Consider the following 18,008-nt stretch of genomic DNA (forward strand, 5'->3'; position numbering starts at 1 on the left):
TTTAATCCTTAAGTGAGATAAATAAACAAATGGATAATCTTTTTGTATGTCAACGGTCTGTTGCTTGCACATGCTGTGACTGCACTTGTGTCTGCACTATTATCATCACACACTACAGTATATTTGCACCTACAGACTGATCCAGAACCTTTACAACTCTCACTGACACCTCACAAGAGATGATAAATCAGAGATTTCTGTTCAGTGTTTATTGTTGTCTGTGTTTCTGGTGTCAGTCGATCTGTCCATGTTTCGCCTCGAGTCACACTCAACTAACAAATCAGATATTGACAATCACACATTTGGTGTGTGATGTGATCTTATATAAATGTTTAGTTCAATATATCTTACTGACAAAGCATGCATTGATCTCAGAGGCGTTTTCTCTCCGAGGAGGCAATGCAGGCAGTTCGGGTGAGAAAAATAATCAACTGTGCATAATAAAATAAATAAAATCTTGCGAAATGTGAGCTCAAATATTGTGTATAGCAGTTATATTTTTAAAGTAACTCCAGCAGATACAGTTTTAGAGGGAGGCAGCATTGCTGTATTATTGTAGGTATTATTTTTAAATTAATTAATAATTATAATTATAATAAAATGCATACATTTTAAGGGTTAGGGTTAGACTTAATTTTATAAATAGTCTGTTAAGATAAACATAAAAGGGATTTTATATGCCATTCCATATAGAAATCTGATATATGGCAATGAACATATTAAAACAAATATAATACATATACAGTATATGGGCATATACAGTATGTAGGCTACATAGCCTATCCAAATTCCACTACGATTAAGAATATATATAAAAACAGCCATTTGTGTTTTTATAAATATCTTGTTGCATATATGTGTCCGCAGAACAGAAACGGGCTCGTGCTGTACAGCAAAACAAATGCAACACTTTTAATTCAACAGCAGATAACAAAACACACATGCATATCATATATGCTTTATATAGGCCTTCTTTTTAGATCACATACAGTATTGTGATATATCAGATTTCTATAGGGGTTTAACCTGAAACCTGAAATTATATTTTACATTGTACTGAAAAACAATGAACCCTAAGATGGCAATCTCAACTCATCTGAGCTGTGTCGATATTTATACACAGATGATGTTTCATACATCACATTTAGTCATTAATAAGCCTAAGAGAAAAACAATGAAACAGATGAATCACTGATGATGATGTGCGTGACGTTCGGTTAGATCAGCCGCTCTTCTCTTCTCCTTCTCTACTGATGGTCTAGTTGATAGGACGATTCTTTCACTGCTTCTCTCCAGCTAAAGGAGAGGTAAGCTGCATTTGTGTGTGTAAATGTGTGTGTGTGTGTGTGTGTGTGTTAACCCTGTCTGACCTGTCTTTGTGCATGGACTAAAGTCACTGTCAGAGAAAAGATTCTCCATGTACATTTGAACAACAAACCTCTTCCTGTCACATGGTCATACATCATAGGAGATTAGAACCTGTTCACCATTAACACCTGTGGATCCAGCCCTGCCCATAGGAAAGAAGAGTCATAAATGAGATCTCTTTAATATCTCAATTGTTTCTCAAAGACAGCAATGAGATGAAAAAGAATATAGCTAAAGTCTTCTGCATCTCCTGAGATAAAAACTCCAGTAATCTCACACGTGTCTCCTCTGGAGTTTCACAAGAGATCTTAACAATGTCTCAAACTGTGCTCAGATTTGCTCAAGATACCAACGTCTGTAATCAAAAGTCAGAGATCTTCATTAAATTCTCTGAAGAAAATAATGATCTGAGCTATACTATCATTCTTTTATTAGCTCTGTACTCTGAATGTATTTCAACGATCTATTCATTGTGTCTATTTTTATTTCTCTAAATAAGGAATTTTAGGAGGAAACATCTGAAACAAAGTCAGTACTTCAATAAAACAACTGAAGACTCAATTAAGTATCCTGAGCTATGAAAGAGTGACATCTGAGATATAAACATCTAGAAAATCTTCATCATTGTTCATGATTCAGTTTTGTCCAGTAGATGTTCTCCAAATACCCACTAGAGATGTAAATTGTTCCCATTTTTCCCACAATCCCTCGTGATTCTTGTGCGATATAAAGTATTAAGATTTATTCTGTCTGAAAGTTTAACACTCATTTAAAAATAAGTTAAGCTTACAGATAGATAGATAGACAGACAGACAGACAGACAGACAGGAATCATACAGACAGTTAGTTAGTTAGTTAATTAGTTAGTTAGTACATAGTACATAGTTAATAGTTAGTTGGTTGGTTGGTTGGTTGGTTGGTTGGTTGGTTAGTTAGTTAATTAGTTGGTTAGTTAGTTAGTTAGTTAGTACATAGTACATAGTTAATAGATTGTTAGTTGGTTGGTTGGTACATACTTAGTACATAGTTAGTTAGTAGATAGATAGTAAGTAAGATAGTATATAGTTAGTATATAGTTAATTAGGGTTAGGGTTATTCCTGTTAGTTGGTTGGTTGGTTGGTTAGTTAGTTAGTTAGTTGGTATATACTTGATACACACTTAGTACATAGTTAGTTAGTAGATAGATAGTTAGTATATAGTTAGTATATAGATAATTAGGGTTAGTGTTAGTTCAGTTAGTTAGTTAGTTAGACAGTACATACTTGGTACATACTTAGTACATAGTTAGTTAGTAGATAGATAGTAAGTTAGTATATAGTTAGTATATAGTTAATTAGGGTTAGTGTTAGCCCCGTTAGTTAGTTAGTTAGTTAGTTGGTTGGTACATACTTGGTACATACTTAGTACATAGTTAGTTAGTAGATAGATATTAAGTTAGTATATAGTCAGTATATAGTTAATTAAGGTTTGGGTTAGCCCCTTTAGTTAGTTAGTTAGTTAGTTAGTTAGTCAGTTAGTTAGTTAGTTAGTACATACTTGGTACATACTTAGTACATAGTTAGTTAGTAGATAGATCGTTAGTTAGTAAGTTAGTATATAGTTAGTATATAGATAATTAGGGTTAGGGTTAGTTCTGTTAGTTAGTTAATGAGTTAGTTAGTTAGTTGGTACATACTTGGTACATACTTAGTACATAGTTAGTTAGTAGATATATAGTAAGTTAGTATATAGTTAGTATATAGTTAATTAGGGTTAGGGTTTGCCCCGTTAGTTAGTTAGTTGGTACTTGGTACATACTTAGTACATAGTTAGTTAGTAGATAGATGGTAAGTTAGTATATAGTTAGTATATAGTTAATTAGGGTTAGGGTTAGCCCCGTTAGTTAGTTAGTTAGTTAGTTAGTTAGTTGGTACATACTTAGTACATAGTTAGTTAGTAGATAGATGGTAAGTTAGTATATAGTTAGTATATAGTTAATTAGGGTTAGGGTTAGCCCCGTTAGTTAGTTAGTCAGTTAGTTAGTTAGTTAGTTAGTTAGTTAGTTGGTACATACTTAGTACATAGTTTGTTAGTAGATAGATAGTAAGTTAGTATATATTTAGTATATTTTTAATTAAGGTTAAGGTTAGCCCCGTTAGTTAGTTAGTTAGTTAGTATACATTTAGTTAGTAGAAAGATAGTAAGTCATAGCACACAGAACAGTCTGAAGGTCTGTGCAGAGTTTGGTGGATGTAGCTTGAAAGCTCAAGGAGGAGTTAATGTTAGAAATTTTGGTCTTGGGTTAGAGATTTTGAGAAAAAAAAGAAAAAAAAAACATATCTGTAGGAAAAACTGTATGTTGGCTTTGTCAAGCCAACATATTAAGCATATTCCAGAGATTATTCTATTGTATTTATTTTTCAAACCTCAGTTCAGTGTTCTGAATGCTATAATGAATAGAACTAATGACCAGCCCACTAATTACCTGCTTAAAATTCAGTTAATTTGCACCTCTCTCAGCGGTGAAAAATGGATCCACATTTAGATTACTGTAATGTACATCACAATAATGTCTGTCTCTTTCCAGAACTGCCACCAGATTTACCCGACAGTCATGAACTAGAGAGAATTTAAATATTTAATTAAAAACATCATTCATGTACTGTATTTAAGGACTCATTCAGAAACCAGACATTTGTGCATGACTGGCATTTAGAATTATGATTGGCACCTCTCTAATCCAATCATTTGTCAGGATTCAGAGGGCGTGGAGATCATGTTGGGCGTGTGTTCCTCCGGCCTCCTCATCTACCGCGACAGACTTCGCATCAACCGCTTCGCCTGGCCCAAAGTCCTGAAGATCTCCTACAAACGCAACAACTTCTACATCAAGATCCGGCCGGGCGAGGTGAGAACACTTCTGCTGTAGTTTGCATTTGTCATGTTCATGATACTTCATGAGGTATTCTGAGAATAGAACGTATGTTTTATATGTTCAGTTTGAACAGTTTGAAAGCACGATTGGCTTTAAACTACCCAATCACAGAGCAGCCAAGAGACTGTGGAAAGTTTGTGTGGAGCACCACACCTTCTTCAGGTAAGGACTGCACTATGTGTTTGCTGTGATTAGGGATGTGCCCGAATACCTTATTCAGAAAGGCACGAATAATGATTTCAAAACAAATAATGAATTCATCCGAATAATAGAAAAAACATTCGGAAGACTGATCATCCAACGAGCACAGGTATTAAGCAATATTTTAAATAAACAAATTGAAAATTACAAAGCAATGATGAGTCTGTAAAGCCAGTATTACTTCAGTGTAAACCTTATGAATGAAAATGCACATGGTGTGATTTTAAGTTCATCAGATGGCCGCGGTCTCGACTCCGTTTCAGTCTCCATTAATTGTGTGCCTTTCAGAAATCTAATATTGTCAAGAGTAACTTTAACTAAGATACTATATCATACACATTTACCACTTTTTAACCTATGTAGCCTATCATAAAACTTAGCCTATCATAAAACTTTCTGATATAGATTTACAGTGCTTTAACCTGTTTGTAGGCTCAATAAATTTTTCTCATTTCTTTTAATGTTTACATTTGTATTTAATATTCACTGCAAAATGTGTGCTTGAAATTTCACAATTGCTTGACACCTCGTACCCCCACAATAACATTGTTATACTTGCACACTGCACAGACATAAACAAAAATTCTGTTTCAGCAGATGTTAATTTCAGAAATACCAGGAGAAACCAAAGTTAAAAACACATTCCACAGTTAATGTATCCTACATATTCAGCTTCATCTGGTGAGAAAAAATCAAGAATATATCAATAATATAATTAAATAATAATAATAATAATAATATTTAGAATAGTTACAATTAATAATAATAATAATAATAATAATAGTAATAATAATTTATTATTATTAATAATAATAATAATAATAGTAATAATTTATTATTAATAATAATAATAATTAGAATAATTACAATTAATAATACTAATACTAATAGTAATAATAATAATTAGAATATTACAATAATAATAATAATAATAATTAATATTATTATTAATAATAATAATAATTAGAATAATTACAATTAATAATAATAATAATAGTAACAATAATAATAATAATAATTATTATTATTATTAATAATAATAATAATTAGAATAATTACAAATAATAATAATAATAATAATAATAGTAATAATAATAATTATTATTATTATTATTAATAATAATTAGAATATTACAATTAATAATAATAATAGTAATAATAATAATAATTATGATTAATAATTATAATAATAATTAAATAGGCCTTTCTGAGGCATATTTTATATACAGAAACTATAAATGTTACATTTTAACATTTGTTTTGAGACACTTCTGGGTTAAGCCACGCCCACATCCGGTTCTATCCGAATACAGATACAGTTAATGGCTTCGCTGCACACCCCTAGCTGTGATGCATTAAAATTATCCATTATTGTGAAGCATTTCTCTGCACTTTAATTTTAATGACTTGTTGAATTGTCTAAAATCAAATCAAACATTGACAACTGAGCCAGTTTTTAGGGTTTTGAACAGCAGGTTGATGGTGGTAATCAAAGTTTACTTCTCAACAGGTTGGTTTCTCCAGAAACGCCACCTAAGAAGTTCATCACACTTGGTTCCAAGTTCCGCTACAGCGGCAGAACGCAGGCTCAGACGAGACGGGCCAGTTCTCAGATAGTCCGTCCTGCACCGTATTTCGAGCGATCCTCCAGCAAACGTTACACAATGTCTCGAAGTCTAGATGGAGGTTTGTTTACTTCTGTTTCTCTCTTCTGATCTTATTCAATTACGCCCATCTGAATACACATGCTACTGCACTATTGTTTGAAATATCAATATTAGCTTTGACAGTAAATATAAAAATGACATAAAGTCTTTCTAAAGCAGTTAGTCTGGACACATTCCCAGAATCATAATAATCCCGTCATCAGCTGCACTGACACTCTGAACCGTTACCCTAGACTAGAGCCGGTCGGTATGAAAGTTATACTGCGCCACAGTAGAAATGGCAACTAGTAGATATTCTGCTGGTTATATTGTTTATAGCATGATAGATATTGCCACATTACCCTGCCAAATTTTTTCTTTTTGGATATTTTTGGTTTTATTTTTCATTAAACATAACTAAACATCCTTAAAACAAGAAAACATTACTTGAGAAGCAGAATGGCATAATATATTAAGTCTTGTTTTCAGAGAAATCATACCAAAATTTGTGTGGTTTATGCTTAAATCAAGAAAAAACTGGGGTAAGGGGGTAAGAAAAACCCCAATAAACGTGACTAAATTGTGTTCGATTTCTCAGAAAACAAGACAAAATATATAGTCATTTTGCTTCACAAGTACCGTAAATTAATCTTGTTTTAAGAATGTTTAGATATTGTTTTACTGGAAAGCAAGGCAAAAATACTCGGTAAGAAAATCAGCCAATATTGATAACTGATTATGATACATTTTGCTTTTTAACCCTGGAGCTGCCAGCTAATTACATTTTTTTATTTATTTTGGAATGCCCAATTCCCACTACTTAGTAGGTCCTCGTGGTGGCGCGGTTACTCACCTCAATCCGGGTGGCGGAGGACAAGTCTCAGTTGCCTCCACTTCTGAGACCGTCAATCCGCGCATCTTATCACGTGACTCGTTGTGCATGACACCGCGGAGACTCACAGCATGTGGAGGCTCATGCTACTCTCCGTGATCCACACACAACTTACCACACACCCCATTGAGAGCGAGAACCACTAATCACGACCACAAGGAGGTTACCCCATGTGACTCTACCCTCCCTAGCAACCGGGCCAATTTGGTTGCTTAGGAGACCTGGCTGGAGTCACTCGGCATGCCCTGGATTCAAACTCACGACTCCAGGTGTGATAGTCAACGTCAATACTCGCTGAGATACCCAGACCCCTGCCAGATAATTAATTAAAAACAACTCACTTAAAACAAAATAGGTGCCGTTTAAAAGATGGAATCTGGACTTCACAATCTGATCAACTCTTAACAGCAGCTGTTTAAGGTTTGGTGAATGTAATGTAAACCAGACGTGTAACTACAGTATATTACAGATGTGTGCTGATGGTAATCCTTGTACCGTGTCCAGTTATACAGTATAAGTATTTATGGTAATCCTGATGAATCACTATTAAAGAAAAGAACCATGAACTTGAAACATATGTAAGTATGAACTAAACCAAAATGAGATGATAAACACACAATACGAGCACAAATCTCTGTGTTCATGGTGTAATGTTTATACCGATAACCAGACTGTGTGTGCAGCGGTGGTTTGTGTGTGTGTTATGTTTGTGTGTCTCATTGCGCTCATCTGTGTCCGTTCCATTTGATTATTTACTACAAATTACCACATAATCATAATGCTAATAGGTAAAAACATTTTATGCATCAGAGAGTCATAATGTTGGTCTACAACGAGCACATTATTTCACTCACAAACTAGTGTTTTCAGTCAAGTTAACGTCTTGCGTCGCTCTGTGAGGATTATTTCAACATCTGTTCACTGTGTTACGTTGTTTTGGGGCTTGTCTTAATCGGGATCATCTGCTGTAAGTTTGTGTGTTTATGTTTTGTAAAATGTAGTAAGTGGACACAACAAAAATGACTCTTAAAGTGAAAATTCACTCATTATTTACTCCCCCTCATGATATCCCAGGTGTGTAAAATATCTCAGCTCAGCAGGTCCTTATAATGCAAGTGAATGGAGATTTCTCTTTTGAAGCTCCAAAAATCACAGACAGTCAACATAAACGTCATCCATACGACTCCAGCGGTTAAATTAATGTTTTCTAAAGCAACACGGACACTTTTGGTTCAACAAAGATCAATATTGAAGTACTTGTTAACTATAAAGCATCTGCAGCGGTATGCACCAGTGATGTAATCGCATTGGCATTTGAAACACGTGAGAACTGACACACGTGTGTCACACCCGGAAGAGCAGCGCTGTTTACAAGTGATTATGAGGAACGCTGTACAGTAGCTTGGTTGGTTTTGGTTTAGATCTGTATTTATTTGTGTGATGAGGAGGAGGGCGTGGCTGGGCTGTGAGTGTGCACGTCTGGTGCTGAGTGGCCCAATCAGCAGGAGAGAGATAAGAGGAGGAGTCGGGAGTGCTGGAGAGAGAGAGACACACACTGAGCTGTGTGTATGTTCGTGGTCGACGTCTGTTATTATGTTCCAGTTTGATGTTATGTTATAATTAAAGTCTTGTTTAGTGTTGATCCAGTTCCCACCTCCTCCTTTCCCAAACCCCGTTACACTGGTGCCGAAACCTGGGAGAGTTTGAGGAAATACGCGGGCATTGAGTCCTCGCAGATGGCGGAAGTCATTAAGTTCCTCACCAGTATGCACCATGCACAATATCAGGCCCTACTTCACCAGGGAGTGGAGGAGCTGCTGCCGGTCGCCAAAGGGTGGAGGAGCGATTGAGGACCGGGCGATAGCACATCTCCCCCCATCTCTAGAGGGGAGACGCTGCCCTTCCAGCCATTCTGTCAGCCGGTGGTCCACTCTGCCTCCTGCGCACCTGGGGGAGAGATGAGGGGAGGTGTGGGGAGAGGAAAAGGGTGAGCAGAGACACAGAGAGAGAGAGAGAAGAGAGAGAAGTACGTGCTCGCCGGTTCCTGGACGCGCTGTCGCCCGGTCCTCAACCACTGCTCTGCCCTCTGGCGGACGCCAGCTCGCTCCTCCCCCGGCGGATGGCAGCGAGTCCTCTGGCCCCTGGCGGAAGGAACCGCTCCTCCCATTCTCGGCAGACGGCCACGGTTCCTCCGGCTCTCGGCGTCCGGTAGCGACCCCTCCGTCCCCAGGCAGACGGCTGCGGCTGCTCCCCTGGTGGATGGCAGCGGCGAGGACTCTGCGACAACGCATCACTCCTCCCTCCCGGGTTTCGCCACCACTGTAACAGTTAAACGGACGGGCAAGGAGGAAGCGGGAACCGGCTGAACAGTAAGCATAAGGTTTCATGTAAAATTCAACTTAAAACAACATAAGACAAACAGACACACACAACACGACCTCTGGCGTCTCTCTCCCAAATCGGCGTCTCCGGCTGCCCCTTATCTCGCTCTCCCGCTGATCAGCTGATTCAGCGCCAGCCGTGCTCCATCACGGCCCCCTCCTCGTTACACTTAGTATAAGTATTATACAGATGTGTTTTTGTAGCTTATTACTTCATGAAGCAACAGAATATGGAAAACAGTAGATGATCCTGACTAAAACGAGTCCCAAAACAATGTATCACGATGCATAGATGTTGAATAATCCTCACAGAGCAACATTAGATGTTAACTTGGGAGTAAAAGTGGGAGAACGTGTTTGTCTGAGTGTTTTCCTGCTGAAAAGACCAGCTTATCCAGCACACAGCTGTTCTTGCTGGTGGACCGCTGGTTTTTCGCTGATGTCATCATTTCATTCACTCTCATTGGACCATTGCCTCTGTATCAGTCAAGAGCAGACGTCTGCAGACTCACTGTATCTCAGTCATGTTTCTGTGTCTCAGCCCAGTTTGATTTCCTATTTGTTTTTATTCAATCACTTTCTAAACAGAAAGCGGCTCACAGCAGGACAGGGATTTTAGGCTTATTGTCATTGCACAGAAATCTCTTAATTCTTCTGGTTTAATTAGTGAATTTCTGTTGTGCTGTATGAACCATAAATCAGATATTGACAGCAGTAAAGCACTTCATTCACTTGAATACTAACACTCGTGTTTTAGAGTTATAACAGGTAGGGTTCTGAAGGGTTGGGTTCTCTCGTGTCGTCAGTGTTAGTGAAAAGCAGAACGTGTCACACGTGTCAAAGTGTTAATTAGAGGTTTTTTGGCTTTATAATTATCTCCTCAATATATATATTGATGTAATGACTTTAAAAATGTCAAGTGGTGTAACCATTAAGTGTTAAGTATTAAAATACTTTCCTTTTCTTCATACTATTTAACCTACGAGTCTAACCCTTTTTTCTTTTCTTTTTTTTTTTTTTGCATCTAACATCCTATAATCAATCTCTTTATCTCATACTTAATTTTTTTATGATTCTTTATTATTATCATTACTATTATTATTGGTATCATTGTAATTATTATCATCATCATATTTCTATATTTCAATAATCATCCCTTTTTAATGTAATTATTATTATTTTATTTATTTAATTAATTTTTGAGAAAAGAAAGTAAGAGAGAGAATCACAAGACTACATTACTAACAAGTCAGTGGACCAGGAACAACAAGAACAGGCTGGCTGAGATAAAACACCTGGATGAGACACATACCTGAGGATCACCGCAGGTGGATCCCCTTGATACTGATATTCAGTCACCAATGGCAGAGACACGACCAGGTCATGCACCCATGCTCTGGAAGTGCCCGCTAAGGGAAAGCAAAGGCATCCCTCCACAAAACAACCTCATAACAGCATTTGATGTGCACCATGTGCATCTACAGCTGATGCCTGTACAGAATTACACTGGTCCCCTCCCTCTCTCTCTCGTTTCTTTTTTCTCCCTCTTTTATACTTTCTATTTATCTATTTTTCTTTCTCCCCCCTAAACCCTCATTTTGTCTGCTTATTTATTTTCTTTATATATATATATATATATATTCCTTATTCTTAATATTATTTACACTCCCTCTGGGGTATTCTTTTCCCTTAATCCAAATACTAAGATGATGATGATAGTAAATCTCTTTTATATATAAATTGAGAATAATTCATTAATAAATAATCCATTTATTTATTTATCTATTTTCTCTCTTCGTGTTGTCTTTCAACCCCTTTTATTGTATTTATTTTTTTGCTTTTTTTTCTCTTCTTGTTTTGTCTCTTCTGTAATGTTTGTCAAAAAATAATATTACATATGATTCTGGTTATACAGTATGTTGCAATAAAAAAAATACTTTCTTTGCACCTTGAATACATGAAAGTGTGCACAACTTAATCGTTAATTTCATATTTATTTTACAAGATCTTTTTTTTTATTACAAATATCATACATTTTCAACCTAGTCTCATTGAATGAACATTAACTACATTTTTGCAAACCAACATTTACGTGGCGAATTCCACATTTCCTGGTGAAATGAACGCTAGAGGCGCTACAACAACTGTGTGTTTTATTCACTTTCACACAAATCATGAGTACAGTGGCTGATTATGACTTTATAAACACTTATTTCACTCATGTTATGATATCGACACTTACTGTAACGCATCATTTGAAAAATGATACATTTTAACGCTTGTATTACAGACTCACCTACATTTACACTATTATTCCAGCGTGATTAGCTCGTGTGGTAGCTCACCTGATAGACTGTTAGACTTTAAACTGTTTTGAATGTTGGTTACACCACATGACTTTGATTTGGTGGATGAACGTTTATCAAAATGAATCATATTTTAAAACAAAATGATTATTATGATTATTTATAAAGAACAACCACTGCACACCTGCACACTGCTGTTGCTTGCAAATGACAAATTTATTGATACAACGTTAATCAGTTTTTGCTGTTATTTGTATATCATATACTGTATATACTGTGTAATATTTAATGTTGCAGTATGGGGTGCATTGTAGAGTGTTCACAGTGAAATCTAGTGTGGTACTGTATATACATGATACTGTATTGTTGTTGAATATTTATGAATCTCTTCAGCTCATCGGAGTTCACCCATGAACACAGCGACAGTCAATGGTACTAGACCAACAGGTAGAGATGTTTTATCTGTATAAACCCTCATAGATCCACCGAACAGTTATAGAACAGTCCTTCCTTTCTGCTTGTTGAAGTTTTCTTTAGTTTTCACCCCTGATAGTTTGTTATTCACCCGCCTGTAGCCGTGATCAGGGTGTGTGTGCATGCAGCGTGTGTCTTGGCATGCGTTAGTGCTGTAGAGTGCTTTAGCTTCAGATCGGGTTTGATTTTGCACATGTTGTGATTGGGGAAGAATCCAGCTGCAATCACTGCGTTTGTGTGACGCTTCAGAGGCTGTGAATGTCCAACCTTCGTAACAAGCTGGTTAAGTAGTCATTTTTACTATTTCATCATTCAGGGTTTTATTTGTAGTTCATAAATGTGACTCTGAGTTCACACATCACACTGAAACATCACTTGTTATTGATTCATGCAACACACAATATTATAAAATACAAACTAAGCCTTTAACCATATCACATTAAACACTCAATGACAGATGTGTCTTTCATCTACAGATTTGATATTCTGCTACACTTTTGAGCACAATCATTCTGTTATTCAGCTTTTAGAAAAACAAACGAAGAATCAACCAAAGTGAATCCAGCATGAGCATCAGAACAATTAACAATGATCTCTTTTGTAAACATTGCACAAACATATTGTATAAAGTTATTGCAATATTTACAGTATATACTATATAGTATTTATATGATACTGTATTTAATTGTAAGTTGTAAAATGCCCCAAAAGTGACAAAAATGCCCTAAAGTTCAAGATGTGGGGGCAAAAAAAAGCCCTGGTTTCTTTTTCTTTATATCGTATCTGGTATAGTTATTCAAATCCTACTTTAAGAGTAGCACTACACAATATCACATGAAATATGTTTTGAATAAAAGAGTGAAACAGTACATTTGTTTTATGTTTAGAAAATAATGCCCTCATAAACATAAAAAATAAATCCAGTTGGCATTTATGTAAATTATGTCATTTTAATTTCTGACACTTATATATACTCTACATATGTGTGTGTGTTTATATATATATATACTGTATATGCTAGGGTCAGGGTGCGGTTCTACACTGTACATATGTGTGTGTGTGTGTGTGTATACAATATATATACTGTATTCTTTTTTCAAATAGTGATGGTGCTGTTTTTTACATCAGTAATGTCCTGACTATACTTTGTGATCAGCTGAATGCCACTTTGGTGAATTAAAGTACCAATTTCCTTCCGAAACAGCAAAATCTGTACATTATTCCAAACTTTTGGCCGCCTGTGTGTGTGTGTGTATATATATATATATATATATATATATATATATATATATATATATATATATATATATACTGTCTGTATGCATCTTTGTGACAGCTAAAGAGTCACTAATTACTAATTAAAAAGGAGAAACATGGTGCAGTATATGACGTGTGTGCAATAATGAAAAAGGAGGAAATTTTGTCATTATTTTGAATTCGTTGAGCGGAGAGTGTTTACGAAAGTAACTTTGAGTTATTTGAAATCTGAGTACTTCATATAGGGTAAGGATATAATGAATACAAAATAATTAATACAAGTATAGAATACATACTAAATAAAACAAAAAGTATATAATAAATACTAATATTAGAATCACTAGTATTTTACTAAAACTGTATGTGCTGGTTGTAGTTATATGTTCAGCTAATACATCTGAACACACTGTGTGTGTGTGTGTGTGTGTGTGTGTGTGTGTGTGTGTGTGTGTGTGTGTGTGTGTAGAGATGGGTACAGCATTGTACGGCACAGCTAAAGGCATCGCTATGAGTGACCTCATCACCACAGTAACACCAGAGAAGAAAGCAGAAGAGACGCGCGAGGAGGAGCGATCCGTGCTGCGAGTGGAGAGTGTTGTCGTGGTGGAGGAAGAAGACGAGACGACGAAGGCTACTGAAGTTTCACTGCCGAGTCCACAAACACCTGCACGACAGGACACACGGGTACTGACATCACTTCCTTCAGCTATTCTCACTGTAACTTAACTGAAAATCATGCTGAAGTTACAGAAACTGAATTGATTCTGTTAAAGCAGAACAGAGTTCATCACGTTCTAAGATGGCTTATGTTTCAATGCTTTGAATATAGTTTGTAGACAAAAAGTGCATCTGTATGAATTAATTCACAAAACTTAATTGCATTTTTCGTAATGTATGATTTGTAGTGGATAGTGAAAGAACATCAGTCGTGTCCAGCATACATGTGAACTCCTTCAATACTGTTCAACACTCAAGTGTTTATTTATTAAAGGAATATTCAGCGTTCAGTACAAGTTCAGCTCAATCGACAGCATTTGTGGCATAACATTGATCACCACAAAAATACATTTCGACTCGTTCCTCCTTTTCTTTAATTAAAGCACAAATCTGTGTTCCAGTGAGACACTTACAATGGAAGTAAAACAGTATTGAAGAATGAGTGTGTCCAAACGTTTGACTGCTGCTGTACATCACCGTCTGTTGAACTGCAGCAGAATCATGTTTCACATCTTTTGATTAACGTCTGGATTTTGGCGTGTCATGCTACGACTCTTTCATTTGGTTAACGGAGGTGATTTAATGAGTTAATACGTGTGATTATAAAGGCTTCAGTACAGTAACTGATGGTGATTTTAATGATCTGATTGTCTCTCTGTTCTTGCGTTCACTGGATTAATCATAATCAGACTGATTTAACAGACACAGCTGTTGATGGAGAATTAACAGCCACTGAGGTTTGTCATCTGAATTTCTCATCTGTGTCTCATCTCAGTTTAGTGTGTGTGTTTCTCATGATCCCTGTTGCACATAATACAGTACCATTCATTACACACTTTATATCTGCTGTTATAAATACAGCACAGAGAATCACTCAAACAACATGTTTGAGTGGGTAGGAGGAAGTGGGAGCTGGTTAAACAGTCCACACTAGGTTTATTTCAAACGCTTTTCAGTGGAACACAACTAAGCCAATGCTTTTCAGCTAAATGAGGAACACACACTATCGCATTAATCACAGACGCTGTAAATGACTGATGACACGTCACTTTACTGAAAATTACTCGTCAGTTTATTTCACACACTGGGTGTCATTGCGGCCGCTGAAACTGAACATTCATGCATGCCAGAAAAAGAAAAGTGGAATAACAGATTGCAGTAATTATATTGCTAATTAAGATTAGGCAGCTTTGTTGCTTTTCTTATTAAAAATGCATCTGATAATAGCCAACAATCATAATTGTTCTTGAAGAGATGAAAACATTAGGTTTATGATGTTAATGAGTTTAACCTCTGTGAGCAGTTTAATTTCATTCTCTCTCATTCATATGAACACAGTGTTTTAATTTCACACTTTTCTTTTCTTTTTCTTTTTGCAGTCGGATCAAGAGGACGAATCTGAAATAAAGACGCAGGTAAAAATGTTCAAACTGAAATATACAATGATTGGTTGTGATCTTGGATGCTGATTGGTCAATACAGTGTTCCAGTTGTGTGAAATACACAATATAGTAACAGTTGTGATGTGAAACCAGACTGATCTCACTGTGAAATTGGAAACAGAAGGTTGATGTTCTTTAGCTAAAATCGGTCTGTGTTTACCTAAATTTTAAACACTGCCCCCAGTGGCCAAAGCGGTAAGTGTTGTTGGGCATATGGGCACGTGTGAGCTGTAATGTCCACAGAGGGGTGCCAAAAGCGAGTTGTGAAGCAAGTTGTTTTCAGCTGTACCGGCTGTGATACAGTGAAGAGGAATGCATAATTTATAAACTGTATCCCTCAACCCAAACCTAAACCTAACCATGAGTGCAGGAAAAATTGTATGTTTTTTTTTTCTCCCTTTTTCTCCCCAATTTGGAATGCCCAATTCCCAATGCGCTCTAAGTCCTCGTGGTGGTGTAGTGACTCGCCTCAATCCGGGTGGTGGAGCATGAATCTCAGTTGCCTCCGCGTCTGAGACCGTCAATCCGTGCATCTTATCACGTGACTTGTTGAGCGCGTTACCACGGAGACGTGGCGCATGTGGAGGCTTCACGCTATTCTCCGCAGCATCCACGCACAACTCACCACACACCCCACTGAGAGCGAGAACCACATTATAGCGACCATGAGGAGGTTACCCCATGTGACTCTACCCTCCCTAGCAACCGGGCCAATTTGGTTGCTTAGGAGACCTGGCTGGAGTCACTCAGCACACCCTGGATTCAAACTCGCGACTCCAGGTGTGATAGTCAGCGTCAATACTCGCTGAGATACCCAGACCCCCCTCCCCAAAAATATTTCATAAATACATCTAGCCATCTAAAATCAATAGCCAAAATCTCTCTCTCCTGCATGCACAGACTGCTTGGGTGTGTTTGGAGTAAACATCATCTTATGTGAATTATTATATTTTAATCATTTAATCATTATTTCATTATTTTATTTAAATTATTTGTAAATTACAGCATCAAATCTGTATTAATGCATCATATCTAACAATAATTCAGTGAAGACTTGGAAACAACTGAGAAATGTTCCTTTTATCTCTGTATATTTCCTAAGCAACCTAATTGGCCCGGTTGCTAGGGAGGGTAGAGTCACATGCGATAACCTCCTCGTGGTCACTATAATGTGGTTCTCGCTCTCGGTGGGGTGTGTGGTGAGTTGTGTGTGGATGCCGCGGAGAATAGCGTGAAGCCACCACACGCGCTACGTTTCCGTGGTAACGCACTCAACAAGTCACGTGATAAGATGCGCGGATTGACGGTCTCAGACGCGGAGGCAACTGAGATTCGTCCTCCGCCACCCGGATTGAGGCGAGTCACTATGCCACCACGAGGACTTAGAGCACATTAGGAATTGGGCATTCCAAATTGGGAGGAAAAAATTAACTAATGCTAAAATAAAACTGGTAAATTTCAGATTTTCGAAATGTACCAAGGTAAAAGATCCCCTGTATAAGTAACTGCTTTACAGGTTTCACAGCTCATATGGCCTGGGTTCATTTTGTATTGTTGTTAAATAAATGTACATCTTTTCATTTTGCTCATTATAATATTATTGATAACGTCAAATGATATTTAGTCTTCAGTACACATCTTTGGTTTTGTGTCTTACTGTTGGTGTTGTGGCGGTACTGTACTTACGGTAAAACAGACTGATATAGAATATATGAGCAGAGACATTTCACTGTATATTACTTTATAGCTGTAATTATTACAAACAAAACATAACCTCTTATGACTTAAATATGCCTGTAGTGTTGTAGTAAATATAATGGACAGTATGTTTGCTCATAGATAAGAATTTAATTCAACTCTGCTGGTGTGTTGAAGTGAAATGCCACATAAAACCTCATATTCAAGACACACTCACAGTGAATGAATGAATGAATGAATGATTCTCTGTCTCTCTTCAGCCCACTCTCATACGGCGGATTAAAGGAGAGAATGTGTTTATCAGACACAGTAAACTGATGTTAGAGGTTTGTGAAGATGAGATGAGTTTGACTAATCATGATAATAACCGTATATGAGAACAAACACTGACACATACTGCTGTGTGTTGAATGTTTATGGTGTGAGTTTCTTTCCAGCAGGTTCTCATCATTAAATGGATGTCCATTTGTTTTCATTTTTTATTTAAGAATCATTTACTCACCCTCATGTTGTCACAAACCTGTGTGACTGTCTTCTGTGGAACACAAAAGGAGATGTTTGACAGAATGTTCACGCTGATACGACTAAAAAGCACTGTAAAAGAATCATAAAAGTAATCCATATGACACATGTGCTGTATTCCAACTCATTCCAAGCAGTGGCAATAATTGCACCCTGGATTTTCTTCTGGGGATTTTTTTTTTTGTTTTT

General features: G+C 36.7%; 1 protein-coding gene across 2 annotated transcripts in view; it reads left to right on the forward strand.

The window, feature by feature from the left end:
* Window positions 1–18,008, forward strand: part of LOC127434616 (band 4.1-like protein 3) — an 85,357-nt gene that overhangs the window by 40,517 nt on the left and 26,832 nt on the right. The window contains exons 11-19 of one of the 2 annotated variants that reach the window (XM_051687467.1): window positions 1,263–1,307; window positions 4,104–4,256; window positions 4,348–4,445; window positions 5,995–6,170; window positions 12,103–12,156; window positions 13,907–14,124; window positions 14,847–14,894; window positions 15,537–15,572; window positions 17,558–17,623. In XM_051687467.1, coding sequence (XP_051543427.1) covers window positions 1,263–1,307; window positions 4,104–4,256; window positions 4,348–4,445; window positions 5,995–6,170; window positions 12,103–12,156; window positions 13,907–14,124; window positions 14,847–14,894; window positions 15,537–15,572; window positions 17,558–17,623 — 894 coding nt within the window. The remainder of the gene's footprint in view (window positions 1–1,262; window positions 1,308–4,103; window positions 4,257–4,347; window positions 4,446–5,994; window positions 6,171–12,102; window positions 12,157–13,906; window positions 14,125–14,846; window positions 14,895–15,536; window positions 15,573–17,557; window positions 17,624–18,008) is intronic. The other variant, XM_051687468.1, reaches the window with a different exon arrangement.

The sequence above is a fragment of the Myxocyprinus asiaticus genome, chromosome 44 (genome assembly GCF_019703515.2).
Source record: "Myxocyprinus asiaticus isolate MX2 ecotype Aquarium Trade chromosome 44, UBuf_Myxa_2, whole genome shotgun sequence".
NCBI lineage: Eukaryota > Metazoa > Chordata > Actinopteri > Cypriniformes > Catostomidae > Myxocyprinus > Myxocyprinus asiaticus.